The 15,385-nt window shown below is 36.8% G+C and overlaps 2 protein-coding genes across 4 annotated transcripts; both read right to left on the reverse strand.

Moving 5' to 3' along the window:
- Positions 1-721: 721 nt before the first annotated feature.
- On the reverse strand, positions 722-4,554 carry LOC131531355 (uncharacterized). Of its 3 annotated transcripts, XM_058762064.1 has the most exons (5): positions 3,436-4,554; positions 2,954-3,271; positions 2,565-2,732; positions 2,394-2,455; positions 722-814 (listed from the first exon to the last, which is right to left on the reverse strand). In XM_058762064.1, exons 1-5 carry the CDS (start codon positions 3,476-3,478, stop codon positions 809-811), a joined length of 597 nt encoding a protein of 198 aa, XP_058618047.1. In that variant the 5' UTR covers positions 3,479-4,554; the 3' UTR covers positions 722-808. The 3 variants fall into 3 exon arrangements, with proteins under 3 accessions (XP_058618047.1, XP_058618046.1, XP_058618045.1); XM_058762063.1 differs by lacking the exon at positions 722-814 and having other exon boundaries at positions 2,256-2,455; positions 3,768-4,554; XM_058762062.1 differs by lacking the exon at positions 722-814 and having other exon boundaries at positions 2,256-2,455.
- LOC131531346 (SLAM family member 5-like) lies at positions 4,547-10,343 on the reverse strand. The gene is made up of 6 exons (XM_058762049.1): positions 10,031-10,343; positions 9,328-9,642; positions 7,902-8,198; positions 7,695-7,805; positions 7,538-7,599; positions 4,547-6,410 (listed from the first exon to the last, which is right to left on the reverse strand). The coding sequence occupies exons 1-6, from the start codon at positions 10,071-10,073 to the stop codon at positions 6,363-6,365; spliced, it is 876 nt and encodes a 291-aa protein (XP_058618032.1). The 5' UTR covers positions 10,074-10,343; the 3' UTR covers positions 4,547-6,362.
- Between the last annotated feature and the right edge of the window lie 5,042 nt (positions 10,344-15,385).

Below are 15,385 nucleotides of genomic sequence, written 5' to 3' on the forward strand. Positions count from 1 at the left end.
CTGGGCCAAATGCCATCCTTCCGCAGTGTTCAGGTGCTCACGTATAGCCTATTTCCAAGTTGGTTAAACTATTTTTTTCTGTGTGTGTGGTAAATAAAATAGCGCAATTAGAGAAGGAGGAGCAACGTGTCTACATAGCCATTGTTGCAAATCAGCTTTAGTCAGACTAACTGACTGCAATAAAAAATAAAAATGTAAAGTTTGGTGTGTGTAAGTGCTACTGAAGTGGAGATTAATGGCTCAGTGTAGGAGAAAAAACTCATTTTGAGAAAACGGCCTTTAAAAATATGTATTGTAATTGAAATCTATTGACACAAATAGATAAAGTGCTATAAAAGAAACACTTAACAGTGTCTTTTGGATGTTTTCGTTCTACTAGTCTGAAAAACACTTTATGAAAACCAAAAGCCCAAAATCTCAAAATTGACAGGTGCATAAAAAAACAGTGTTTTTGCCTGTAGTGTCTCCCCTTAAAATAATAAATAAATACATAAATAAAATAATATATATATATATCAGACCAAACGTGCATAAAAACACCTTTGCAACTCAACTGCAAACGTCTTATTGAAAATGTAACCTATTAAATAGTAATTTCCTTTTCTTTCTTAATTTTTATTGTTTTTGACCAAAGAAACGTACAAGAAATGGATTAGAATATCCAACTTTATTTTCAAAGGTATGAACATTGCATCTTATTTTCAATCTGTTCAAGAAACAAGGGCGTAAAACCAATGATCTAAAAATAAGACAAACTCACACCTACACACTGTTTTTTGGGAACATTTTCATGCACAGCATCCATCTTTTATTTCTGTAACAAAACACAAACTCAATCAGGAACCTGCAAATGTGACAGTTTAAAGCTAATTTAATTTTGCTTCAAAATTACTCAGAGTGGAAATTAATTGCTCCACTATGTTGAACATAAAAAAAAAAAAAAAAGTTTTCTTTCATAATTTCTTTAACTGAATGTTTAGCTAAATGTCTGTGATTATTTCCCAGTGTAGAACTGTAGCACCAACACAGACGCACACAAAGAGCAGCTCAAGGAAATGACATCACAGCCTACATTAAAGTCATATGCATCGCATTACTTTTTAAACAGTTGAATGAGCAAACAGATGCACAGCTGTGAGAGTTTGAAACTTAGCAGATTTGGGGCTTTATTAAGGCAGAGGAACAGAAATATAAAATTTAATTATTTTCTTTACCAACTCGTCAGCTGCAATAACATTAAAGGTGTAAGTTCTGAAGGTTTGTCATGACAGCTTTTGCATTGAGAACGGTACAGTGCAACTACAAAGATATTTAAATATTAAAATAGGGTTCTCCTGGAAAAAGTTTGGGATCCTCTGCACTAGACCACTATAAACTGGCAGTGATCTAGCCATCAAATAATGACACACCACAAACATCCGGTGTAGAAATAGCCTTGCTTTTCATAGCACAGGTTGAGCTTGATAGAGCAAAACACGTCATGGTTTTAAAAGTTTTAAATGATTATATGTATTTTATTAAATGATTTAATGTTTGGACTAGGCTGTATCAGCGGAAATTGGTAACTCAAATGAATGAAGTCGCTTATCGCTATGTGAATGAACTTGCTGTGTGTTAAAGGGATAGTTCACCCAAAAATTAAAATTCTGTCATTAATTACTCACCCTCATGTCGTTCCAAACCCGTAAGACCTTCGTTCGTCTTTGGAACACTAATTAAGATGTTTTGTTCAAATCCAAGAGCTTTCTGAACCTCAATAGACAGCAATGCAACTGAAAAGTTCAAGGCCCAGAAAGATAGTAAGGACATTGTTAAAATAGTCCATGTGACATCAGTGGTTCAACCGTAATGTTAAATAAAGTTATTATTTTTTGTTTTCTTTGTGCACAAAACAGGTCACAGGTCATCAGGTCACACTGATGACACATGGACTATTTTAACAATGTCTTTACTACCTTTCTGGGCCTTGAACATGGTAGTTGCTTTGCTGTCTATTCAGGGTCAGAAAGCTCTCGGATTTCATCAAAAATATCTTAATTTGTGTTCCAAAGACGAACAAAGGTCTTACAGGTTTTAAACGACATGAGGGTGAGTAATTAATGACAGAATTTTCATTTTTGGGTGAACTATCCCTTTAAGAGAGAACATACATTGTTGTTTACAAACAGATTCACATCTTGCACTTTAGAACGCTGGGCCAAATGCCATCCTTCCGCAGTGTTCAGGTGCTCACGTATAGCCTATTTCCAAGTTGGTTAAACTATTTTTTTCTGTGTGTGTGGTAAATAAAATAGCGCAATTAGAGAAGGAGGAGCAACGTGTCTACATAGCCATTGTTGCAAATCAGCTTTAGTCAGACTAACTGACTGCAACTCAATCATGAATGATCTTACCATGTTTTGTATTGTTGGTTTACACAATTCTGAATCCGTTTTGTCTTCCTCCTGTGTCGTGACTACATGAACAATAATTCAGATGAGTTAAACGCAACAGAGCTTACATATGTAGAATTCTGTATATCGGATTCAAATGCATTAATTGTAGTTAATAATTGAATTCCTAACCTCTTTTTCTACAATTCTTGCAGAGGCAGTACATCCCGACTGCAGCAACAAACAACAACAGAGATCCAGCAGCAGTAGCAACAGCACAGATCAACACTATCCGACAGAGTGAGACTGGAGGATGTGGAGAATAATGTGAAACAGTCTGTGGTAGCAGCACCGTAACGGCTAAAGAGAGACGGTCATTAGTGTGAGAAATGTGTTGGTCTACCACAAAAGAGATCAGGTCAGTAAATGAACACACATATCAGTGCTGCCATATCTGAACATGTGAGTGTTTATTGTGATAATAAGTAGTGATTGTGTCTGTCATCTCAAGCTATAACATAATTAGGCATTTCATTATGTAAATAAAATAAGCACAGGACAAAAATGACATTTCTACTCACCATAGACAGAAGCACTGAATTTTTTTGATGATGTTATAGCTCTCCTTATCTTTACTTTATAGTGTCCAGCATGTTGAGTTGTGATGTTTGTGATGGTCAGAGATCCAGTTTGATTGTCCAGCTTCAGTCTGTCTCTGAATCTCCCATCAGGACTATCAGATGTGGAGAAGATTCCATAAGCTCTGTTGATTTTAGCTATCAGAGACTTTCCAGCTCCATATTTCCACAATATGTCATCACCTTCACGTATTTCAATAAGATCAGTGTTTAGAGTGACTGATTCTCCCTCCATCACTGGCACTGTCTCACCAAACACACCTGATGAACAAACATATTTTACACAGATTAATACTCTTGTTGGTTTAGAGAGCCTGAAATCAGTTTGTAACCTTTAATTACAGCTTGAAAGTACACGCTTAAATCTTCTAGGATCTTATTACTCTGAAATGTGAATAAATGACAGAAATATGTTTACAACTTACTGATCAGATGCCAACAGCACAAACAGAACAAAATGTGAAACATTTTCAGCTGTTCAGTGAAAAGTCTGATCTAATAAGACTATCAATGAAAGCACAACTGATCTTAACAAGCACAACAGAACTAATGTGAATCCTCCCCCGACAGAGTTTGACCCTCCCTAATGCAAACTCACATGCGCATATGAATGTTATATATATATGTAATATCAAAACTACATGTCATGGTAAAACAGAGCCTTGTGATTTAAAAAGGTCGTATGCATTCATTCAGGACTCAGTTATAGCTGATGGGGAAAAGTACAGAGTTAAAATAGTGTATGATCTCACAGTACCAGTTTACTGACGTTCATCGTCTGAGTCAAACTGAAACCTGCTGTGGTTTGATTTCTTGAGAAATGTGGTTTGATCTGTTGGGTGGACAAGCAGCTTGTACATGCAAATGGGCATTCATAGTTTGTACGTGAAGAGTTTCCTCCTGTTCTGCTACCATGAACAGCTTAATACAGACACTTGAGGAGAAACTGTATTTGACACAGAGACAGAAAAACAATAGAAACACAATGATCATATTTAACACTTCTTTTTACAAGTTTTTTTTTTTTTTTAGAACTGGACAATCAGACTGAATCTCTGACCATCACAAACAGACTTTATCAACTAGAGAATCATAAAGAGCGTTATGAAGTATAAAATAGTCATCCACTGCATTTTCCTTTTAGAAATGTTACTGTAAAATACAATTTCAATCCAGATCAATGCTGTCTTTGCCAAAACTGGCTTTGAGACCAGCACAGCCTTTCTAAGTTGGGTGCAATTATTAAAATGTGATTTTCTGCTTTGGACACTAGAGAGCGTTGATGTGCTTGTGTAACATCTGCCCAAGTATCCAGGAGAGCTTATTATGTGCGGTACTGTAAATAACATTTTGCAAAAGAATAAAACAACACTAAATGAATGACAAAGGAGCATATTTAAGGTTGAAATGTATATTTAATTGTAGCATCAGAACGAGTCAGACAAAACTAAGATTCGATCAGGACATCGAAACATGAGGAGCTGAAATTCCAGGAGAACAGGACAACGTCAGAAGATTCCTATCTCCGACTTCTGGAGCAAGCCTAACCAACAAGCCTCTTTCACAGAACAGCTCGCAACATTAAGACAAAAGAACATTTATTGATAAGTCCAACGCAGGAAGGAGATCGTCAAATTTGGGGTAAATAGTCAAGATTAATGGTCAAAGAGATGGCCATCACATGTGTTCCACAAGAGAAATCACAAGCTTCTTTAGATTGACTTTTCCCCCACACATACAAGACAAAGGCTGAGACTGAAATTCCTTTGTCCAAAGAACATGTCTTTTGGTCTCCACAGAACTATACAGAGACTTTCTTTTTCATATGCACGTAAAATCATCCTAAAAGGACATTTCTAGGCATAACACTATATTATGTATGTAACCCACACATTAGATTATCATGTTTTAAGCACATATTATGTGTCTTTTTAATAACTATTGAATGACTTTAAGGTTTATTCGTGTTTGGTATGTATGAGCTTGACAATTCTAGCTTGAAACGTTTCTTCCAACTGATTCTTTGTCAAATGTATCATATTCTGGTTATAGAAATCACATCCGAAATTATACTTTGCAAGAGTGTGTAAAATTCAGACCATGTGACTGATAACATGCTGATTTATCATGGAAGGAACAACCCTAGCTAAGATAATAGTCTATCTAATTGGTCAAGACACCAGATGGGATGTGTCCAAAAGCCGAGTTTAAAACCTCAGGACACCATCAAATCTGCCCCTTCTTCCCTTCTCCTCTTCTTCTTCTCGTCACCGCGTTTTGACGCTGTTTTAGCGCTCTTTGAGCGTGCTCTGGCCTACAGGCCAGTTGCTACTTAACACCACGATGAGAGGAAAAACCACCTAGTCTCGTTACTCATTTTATTCTTTTACTTTAGTTTCTTTTCTTTCCGTTGAGTCTCGTGTTCAAAAGTTAAGTTTGCCGCAAAGTCCAGCTCCGACTGCACCCGCTTCAAACTTCAACCAGCAACTGACTCCGCATCCTCAGCCAACGCCCAACCATTGGCTTCCCAAGACATCACTTCAAAGACTACTGAACTTCCAGCCAATCACCAACTCGGGAAAACCCTTTCCTGCAACGACGACGAAGACAGAAGGGAATCCCTGTAACACAAGGCAACGCAAGTAAAACAACTCCAGATTCTAACTGAACTGGTGCATTTAATATAAATTTTAGCCTCATTGAGAAACTCAATGCGAGGGTTAATTACGTGATTGATGGTTTGTTCAGGTCTATGCAATAGCACATATTGCTATAAACTTGGGATTTCACATTCTCATTCTCTAAACTCATCCTTTCTCTCTTTCTGCAACGTGTGAATGTGTGAATGCGTGTGTTCATGTTAGATTAGTTTGTCTTAGGTAATTAGTAAGTCTTATTTATATTCAAAAGAGAAGTATCTTGTGTTTTGTGCTTACAAGTTAATGTCTTAATCTGCCAATCTTGTTACTGTGCTTATTAATAGTGTGTTCACTATATTTTGGATTTTAATATCCAGTGCAGAGTTGATGTTATACGGCTCGTTCAGTGAATCGCTGCCGACTCAGTGATCAGCCGCAGAACAGTGATTCTGTTCAAGTTACCTATAAAATCATAAATGATTCCCTTTGAGCTAAATTAAAATTATATTTATGTATCAAACCCTACATAATAATGAACACTAGGTACATTTCCATATGATAAACTAAAAATAGAACATTTTGTGTATGCTCTACTGATAAACCACTAAATGAAAACAAAATTTCTGCCATCACAATAACACTAAAAGATACGACACAAAGAGTGAACACCAAACTGATACATCCTAATGCGAACCGAACCAAAAGTGACCTGTTCATCGTTTTTTGGGAACATTTTCATACACAGCCTCCTCCTTCGATTTCTGAAAGGAAACACAGTTAATATAAGATCTTTCTCTGAATAACCTTGTTACTCTCTTAATAACACCTTATTAGTCCGAATCTTAATCTACAAATACTGATTTGCTTTGTTTTGAAAGACTACTACAGAACAGATGTTAACATGGAGCAGCAAGTGGAAATGACATCAATCATGACTTTTTAAGTAGTTAAATCATCAAACAGAGTGAGTTCTGAAGGTTTGCCATTTCACACAAAGGCAACAGCGAAGTTGAAGTTGCAGCACGTCTACAAAGAAACCAATGACTGCTAAAGCTGCATTTGAGCTCAGAGCAATGAAGAACCGCAGAGCAGCTGCAGCTCGACAACAGAATTCGGCACATATATAACATGAGTAAAAACTTTGTGTCCTACTTTCTTTCCAGTGAAAATCTAATAGTATAAAACATGCCCCTTAAAAAGCGTAACGAATGTAATTTATTCGCATGTGTTGGTTTTCATTGGCTCTCTTATCTAAGCAGATGTCTTTGCATTAAAAAAAGACTCTACATTGTTTCAAAATAAATCCACAAATTGCTCAAAAAGTGCTGTGTCAAATGTCAGCATGCCGAGTTGTTTCAGCATAGTTCTAAGCATATTTGAGATTAAATAGTTGAGAAAACTATTTTTGGTGGTATTTTTTTAAAGCGCAATTTTGTGTTTTGCACCACTGTTGGTAGAATGTCACTTGGCTTGTGTATGACCAAAGTAAAAATAGAAAAGTCAGAATATTAGTGACAGAAGGTCATAGTTTACTATTATTTTAGGGAAAAACATGGGATGAATGCTAATGGTGCTTTAGATAACATTATAATGTTAAACGTATAATGTATAATTATTTATCAATGATAAAATATTATTAAAAAACGTTTTCTATGTGCTAATTGATTTTTTTTTCTGCAAAATGAAAATAGACACACGAGGTGCAAACAATACACAAATTTAGTGAATCTACTGTAGCATTTACTTAAACTATCCTTTTTTGTTAGTCCCTACTAAAGGTAATAATGATGACAGTTGAGTTTATAAACCACCCACGTCTGTTCGCTGACCGTCTGATGCTGCAAACTTCAAACACACTAACTGACTGCAACAACTTGCAACATCTTACCTTTTGTCGTGTTTTTGGTTTACGCAATGCTGAATCACTTCTGTCTTCCTTCTGTCTCTGGACTGCATTAATGGTAACCACAGATGTGTTAAAACAAGAACGTTTTCAATATTTGCATCTTAAAAAGATCAGTATCATAATTGCTTGCACTCCTGACCTGTTTTTCTACTTTCCTTGCAGATGCAGAAGATCCCAATGACTGCAGCTACAATCAACAGAAAACCAGAGGCAGCAGCTGAGATCACCAATATGTTAGGTAAAAGCAGGCCTTCATCGGAAATGGACAAAATGAGCCAATATTGTGAGTGAATCTGTCAATCAACACTGTATAACCGAGAATAAATCAATATTAATATCACCATACCTGCACATGTGTGACAGAGTTGTTTGATGTCCGCGTGTCTCGTCTGGTTGCTGATGGGATTGTTGAGCACACAGCTGTAGGTGTTTTTATCCTGATATTCCACCTCCAGAGGTAGAGAGAGACTGATGCTGAGATCAGACACACTGATGCTGGACAATAAACTGTTTCCTTTGTACCAGGAGAGAGTCACATGACCCACATTCACCACTGAACACAACAATGAACAATTCTGCTGTGATGATGAAGATGAAGAACATTGTGAAGAGTTACTGCTGATGACAGGAACCGGCAGACGAGCTGAAAACATCAGATAATAGAGAGAAATATGGATACAGCTAATGCACAATGTAATTTTTGGTGTATTGTAATCTATGGTTCATCACTCCAAAGTATTGACTCCCAATATGCTTTGCTTTTGTCAAACCCTGGCATATTCTAGACAGGTTTTTTTTTTTTTCTTATTTTATTAAATTTTTTGTGCATGGACTTAAGCAGTGGCTTCCTTCATAGACAACAATATGCGTTGTATGGGGTCATGGGAAACACTCATCCCAGTTTGACTTTGCAAACCAAATTTGACTTTTGCGACAGTATTCAAACTTATTAGCAGTGCTTTATTCATTTTCTTAATATTTTTTGTGCACAGAATTTATTTTCGTTCCCAGCTCTCTTGACATTTCTTTTTCACGTATAGTGCCATTTTGTCATCATTATATGGGAGTGGATTTTCTCTTTTAAATACCACTCTTAATTGTCAATTATTCTTTGGCCACATGTGTGATGTTTGATTAGATTCATCTGCTGGTGAATTCATGTTAATTATAATTTTATTTTGTAAAATTCATTGCGGTGTACTAATTTTTGCACCCTGATTTTATATTACTTTGTTAGAATAGTTCCAATTTTGCCATATTAATTTAAAAGCAAGATGGATGTTTTCTGAGAAATCTGTTGGGGTGCACTCATTTATCCTGTGCACTGTATGCCTCGCCATTTGTTTTCTTATAAAAAACATTTTTTAAAGTAGGTTAACATGAAATGCTTACAATGGAAGTCAATGGGGTCAATCTGTAAACACTAAAATACTGTTTGGGCACGGAGTAAAGTTAAATTCTTATTTTGTAAATAGCTTTACAGCTCAAATAATCCACTGATTTTGACATAAGATAATTGTTTTTGTCAAATCATAAGCTTAACACTTTTCTACATTAATGTCTTAAAAAAAACAAATTCATTGACTTTCACTGTAAGCGCTTCACTTGATTTGTTTTTTTGTTTTTTTTTCTTGATGAGTCAAAATTATTTTTGTGGTAATCATGCCACAATTGCTGTGGATTAAGCTTAATTTTTACTCAACCAATGATTTTTTTTTATTTTTATAAAACAATAATATGCCAATGCTCAAGCAAATTATGTGTCTACTCACCATAGACAGAAACGCTGAATGTTTTTAATGGTCCTTTCGCTCCATTTACTTCATAGAGTCCAGCATGTTGAGTTGTGATGTTTGTGATGGTCAGAGATCCAGTTTTACTGTCCAGCTTCAGTCTGCCTCTGAATCTCCCATCGGGAACATCCTCATATGTAAAGAAGTGTCTATATTTTGCACTGATTTCAGCAATAATGTACTTTTTACCTCCATATTTCCACAGAATACTGTCGTCTTCATGTATTTCAGTAAGATCGGTGTATAGAGTGACAGAATCTCCTTCGGTCACTGACACTGAACCACCAAGCACACCTTATAAACAGAATTGGTTTAGAAAGCCCAGGATCAGTTTGTAACTTTTTAACAGCAGCAAAGACATCAAACTAAATAAAAAGTGCATATATGAAAAGACAGATTTGTGTGAATCAGTAATTTAATCTTTAACATGTTTTATCTGCTTGTAGAGTTAAATAAAAATGTCGAGTTGCATACAGTTAATTACCGCTAATTCTGCTGGACACTCTCAATAGTTGCATAGCAGGCTTACTGAAAAGAGACCTGAATCTAAAGTAGAACTTGCAACAATATGTGTGAATTTGCAAATGCAGATCCTCTAATTATTTCGAACAGAATCGTTTTCCATCTTATTTTTTCTCTGAAATGGAAATAAATGAAGTCTAAAACTGCGTTTATAACTTACCAATCAGACAACACAAACAGAACAAAAGGAGCACGTGAAACATTTTCTTCAGCTGTTCAGCTAAAACTCTGATCTAATAAGACTATCTGCTGATAACACTGAAGCTGGTGTGTGAATCCTCCCCCGACAGAGTTTGACCACCCTACTAGTTAACACGCACACTAGTTCATGCATTTTATATATATATATTCTAATACATGTTATTCTGGCTTATAAGACTTAAATTTAATGGTCAAAAACATTTGGAAAACATTTATTAAAAGAATTAACATTGATGGTTTCTGAAAGGTAGCATTTGACTGTGGCAAATATGAACAAGTAGAAAATTGGATTAGTCAACCTAAATTTAATGATAAAATAAATCTAATGGATCATTAAGTTATTATCCCTTTCAAAAGCTAGGCCTTTGAACCTAAATAGGCCATATTAGTACCTCAAAGTTACGTATTGGTACGAAAGGTTGTACATATTAATACATACATGGTTAGTATTAGAACAAGGGTAACATCCGTGTGACAGCTTTTGTACCTTTTTTGGGTTTTTTTGAGAGTGCGATGTGAGGCATGAGCAGCTCAGTTTCTGGGTCAGACTGAAACCTGCTGCGGTCGGTTTGAATCTGATGTGAACTGTTGGGTAGACATTTAGCTTGTGCATTTAAACGGCCATTTGTTTAATGTATGTTCTGTTTTTAGGGGTTTTTCTTTTCCTGCTGTCATGAACCTGCTGTCTGATTTCCCTCCTGTAGAGCAACTTTACAGTCAAATAAAATGAATCCATTAAAGATATCATTTGAAAAACTGTCAAGAAACACGTCTGTTCACGAAGGTAGCATTCGTTGATTTAATAAGAATGTTTCATGTAAAATCAGATATTAAATCTTTTTTAGCACTTATTCCGCTAGATTTCAATAAAACCACAATATTATCAATTTTATTTAGTATCATTCTAAATGTGTAGACTTGTAATTAAGTAGAGATGTCTAATATAATAGTTTATTACTCAAGTGCAGTAAAAGATGTAATGAATAACACAAGAATTGCTCACTAATTCATTCAGTGACCCATTCTGCTGGTTACAAAGTTACACCTATAGGTGGTCTCAAATGATCGTCTCATGTGTGAATCAGTACTTTGTCACCCTGAACTCTCACAACCAGGGCTCTCAAGTTATAGCGAAAGTTTGGAGTGAGATTAGGGGAGGGGCCACGCAACGGGAGGAGTCACTCAAGGGGGAGGGGCAAATCAAAGGGGAGGAGCAACTCAAATATTTGCAGCACCCAAGTTTTTGCTAGCGGTTCCATTTTACCTATTGTTCATAATTGACCAGCACAAATAGAAGTTATAACATTCGGTAAATCTGATGAAAGACAAATTCATTCTAATAAAATAAAAAGATTTATGTATTTAAAAATACAAATGTATCAAAAATAAAAATAAATTTTGCCTCAAACAAGCCAACTGAACAGCAGTACTCAATGTATATACTATACACATATACATTACAGTACTTACCCTGAGCATGTATGTCAAACTGTGTGTGTGTGTGTTTAAGAGAGAGAACACATTTCAGCTTATGTTTCTTTTTTTCTGTTGTAAATGTTTGTTGCACATTTTGATGCCTGATGACAGGTGTAGAGGACTCCCACATAAAGCACTGTCATGATAATAGCGTTCCATCCAGAGCCAAACTGTTTCTAGTTTTGGTTTTGTTCAAACCCACCATGGAAAACCCACTGCATCTGAATTTGAATTTGGGGAAGCCTCAGTGCTTTACATGGGAGCCCCCTACCCCTGTCATCAAGATGTGCAACAAACACAACAGAAAAAAAAATTAATAAGCTGAAATGTGTTCTCTCTCTCTCTCTCTTTCTCACACACACACACACACAGAGCTTGACATACATGTTCAGGACAAGTTCTGTAATCCTACTGTGTGTGTACAGTATGTACATTGAGCACTGCTGTTCTGGCATGTTTGGGGCCAAATTTATTTGTATTTTTGATCCTTTTTTAAATATGTAAAACAATTTATTTTATTTGGATGAATTTGTCTGTCTTTTATCAGATTCATCAACTGTTATAATATCTCTAGTACTTTCCTTTCAGTAAGCCAAAGCTAAGTTAAAGCTTCTGGTTGCAAAGCAGTTGAAGAGTTTTTATTTATTTATTTATTTTGACTGCATTAATAATACTTTAGCGCGAATTTGGCTATATTCCCCAAGATCAGCTCTCACTATCTTTTCACAGGCAAGTGAAAATGAAGGGGTTACCTACAGCATTCATCGGATCTTTCTCTTTCAATTTACACTCCATGTGCGCTCGCATCCATGTTTCTGAGTAACGAACCCGCTTGTGGCAGAATCGCGTACTTTAAACGGAAACAACAACATCCTAATTTCTGATTGGCTGGTAGGTGGCATTTAGGTGGCGCCGAATGCGTGAGACTTGAGAGCCCTGCGCAACTTTCCTCTGAGGCTGCATTTAAAGAGGTCATTGTCAGGAGTCCGGGACCTGCGTTTCTCCCTCTCACCACCAGAGGTCACTATCTCCCGGATTCAATTCCCCAAACTCCACTCACCTCATTATTGAGTCATTTGCCCCAGTTGTTTTCCTGATTGCTTTCCCTATTTAGGCTTCCTGTGTTTTCTGTTTGGGGCTCATTTGTCTCACTTTTGTGCCAGGTAATGCCTGTGATTTCTGTCTGCCACGTGCCCCGTGCCCCGTGCATGTCTTGTTTTCAGTGGTTGTGTTTGCTCTGGCTTTTTCCCCTTCGGGGTGGTTTCATTTGTGTTTTGGTTTATTTTGTGATTTGTAAATAAAGGAAACACCATTTGCCAGCATTCTAGTCTCCGTCTCTCCCGTCCTGTGACAGACATGACATGGATTTTTACAAATTATTATTTTAATGTTCTTTGAGGTTTACTTACTGTATAATGTTCAAGTGTTTTGCACAAAAAACCAACAACAAAAAATAAATGAATAAATATGTGGAAAAAATGATTATTTTTAACCCTCATCCTGAACCTCTCTCTAAAATGACCTGTTTTTAAGGGGTGGGTCCTTTAAGGCTTCTTTTCAGTAATCAGCCACCGTCCGGTGGGGCCAAGCCACTAATCTGAACTGCAGCTGTGGGGAACCAGAAACCACGCAGCACATTGTCAACAAGTTTCCGCTGACTCATTTCAACGGCGGACTCGAGACTCTACACCTGGCTGAACAAGATGCTGTTCTGTGGCTGGGCACGCAATGCAAACGCTAAGAAGAAGAAGAAGCCACTGTTATGATTGGCTAACGTCATTGCATAGGAAAGAGTATCAACGCCCCCTCGCTATTGCATGTGTGTTTTGACAACATAAAATAAAACGGCCAGTTCCAGACAAAGCAATATGAAATCATTTACTTACGTTTGATGCAGTCAGATCTAGTACCGCTTCATCTTTCAACAAATGTTTCTTTGTGAACTCTCCATGACACTGTGCCTTGTTTACAAAACAAAATGCTCCGATCAGTCCTCTGACATGATCCGGGGTGCCATTAAAAATTAATAATCCACTTGTTCCCTACACTAGGATCCTTCTGATATTTGTACAAAGACACGAACGAGCTGTTAAATGCGTCAAAGCCAAAGTTCTCCGTTCATTCCATCTGTGCAATTGATGACAGACACAAGTGCGTGAACAGTGTCAGAAAGCGAATGTGCATCTGTATACTGTATCCTGTGTAGACAAGATAGCAGCAGTGATTTTAATTTCTGTTTGATTTTGACGCGACGTGACACTCGCTTTCAGCGTAATCAAGTGTCAGCCATTAGCGGCTGAATGTCAGTGGGTGGGGCCTATGGTGAGAAGAAGACTATTTGTCGATGTCTTGCTCTTAAGGCGTTTTTTATGCAAATGACTGCGCCCAGGTGACATCACTTTGCCCCTCGAATCCAAAACAAGCCGTTTTTGGAGCTTGATTAAATAAATGCTTTGTTAATAATGAGGAGGATGTTTTAAGCTATGAAACTTGCAGGAAGTTTTAATGGTACAAAGACCTCTTATATGCCAAAAGATCAAGGTAAATTTGATTTCTCATGTCATGACCTCTTTAAGCCCACTTTTATATGCCCTCCCTTCATCTCATTAACTTGGATGTATGTCATTGCTGACTTTACTGGCCATTACTGGCAGAGACAATTATGTACTAAAAATGGAAACATTTATTCCATTGGGTTTTTGAAAAGGTTTGCGTACAGATGACAACATTGTCAGAATGATCCCTGTTCACACGGATCGGCAAAAATGACTAAAAACTCTGTTTTATCCTGCCAGGCCAGTGGATGGTGATGTCACTTTGTAAAGAAACACTATGCTCCTTTAGACTGAACATGTAATACACATGGGCATAACGTCACTGTTTTCACAAATTCATGTTTTCATACTTTACACAGATATGATGACGGTATCCCAAAACTTGCACTTTAAAACCTGTTTTGAAAAGTTTGCTTTTTTTTAGGCCTCCAACATGCCATTGTTGTGTAAGTGAACAGCCTTTGTGCATACAAAGTTTTCTGTTATTATTTGTATAAAACAGTGTCATGTTAATGCAACCCTCTGAAACCTAAAATGACATGTGGGACACCCTATGGTCTTGTGGACTTAACAGACATGTGTCATGGTGCCCATTGTAAGTCCACAAGAGCAACTGCTCATAAAGTGTCATTTGGGCCAAGGCCTAGTTTGTCTCTCATGGCCTTTATTAGTCAGGTAAGGCCTCTGTTAATCGTCACACATTTCAAATTTTCACCGTGTGACAAATGACAATACAATTATTGCCAAGGGTTAGTGTAGATATAGTGGTACAATAACACTGCACTATAGCATCCACTCATTCAAATAATCCATTCAATCTGGCAAACAAAGAACAAGAATTAAGGAGCTCAGATTTCATTTTTTATGTGTGCACCAAAAAATAAAAGCTGTTTATTTTTTAAACCCATTTCAAAAAGAATAAGCTCGCTGAGATGTTTGGTGGAAGCTTATAATATCACATATGCAGTTCATAAAGGCATAAAGGAAATAATGCATTATCCCTACAGTTAAATCATGAAATAAAATTTAACCCTATAACATTTTATAAACTATTTTATACTAGACTGTAGTGTTTTATCATGAAAAACAGTTAACAGCATTGACTGTGTGCATCTACAACAGCAAGTTATAGGCTTGTATATCTTTTGATTATGCCATGGTGCCGCTGCGCGTCGGGTGGTTCTTCGCCTCCACGTCGTGCATTCAAATCGTTTAATGCACAGCTAGCCGTTGATTATCCCTTACATATTCATTGATTATTATGGTGAATGCGATCGAGATGG

Source organism: Onychostoma macrolepis, chromosome 22 (genome assembly GCF_012432095.1).
Source record: "Onychostoma macrolepis isolate SWU-2019 chromosome 22, ASM1243209v1, whole genome shotgun sequence".
NCBI classification, from domain to species: Eukaryota; Metazoa; Chordata; class Actinopteri; order Cypriniformes; family Cyprinidae; genus Onychostoma; species Onychostoma macrolepis.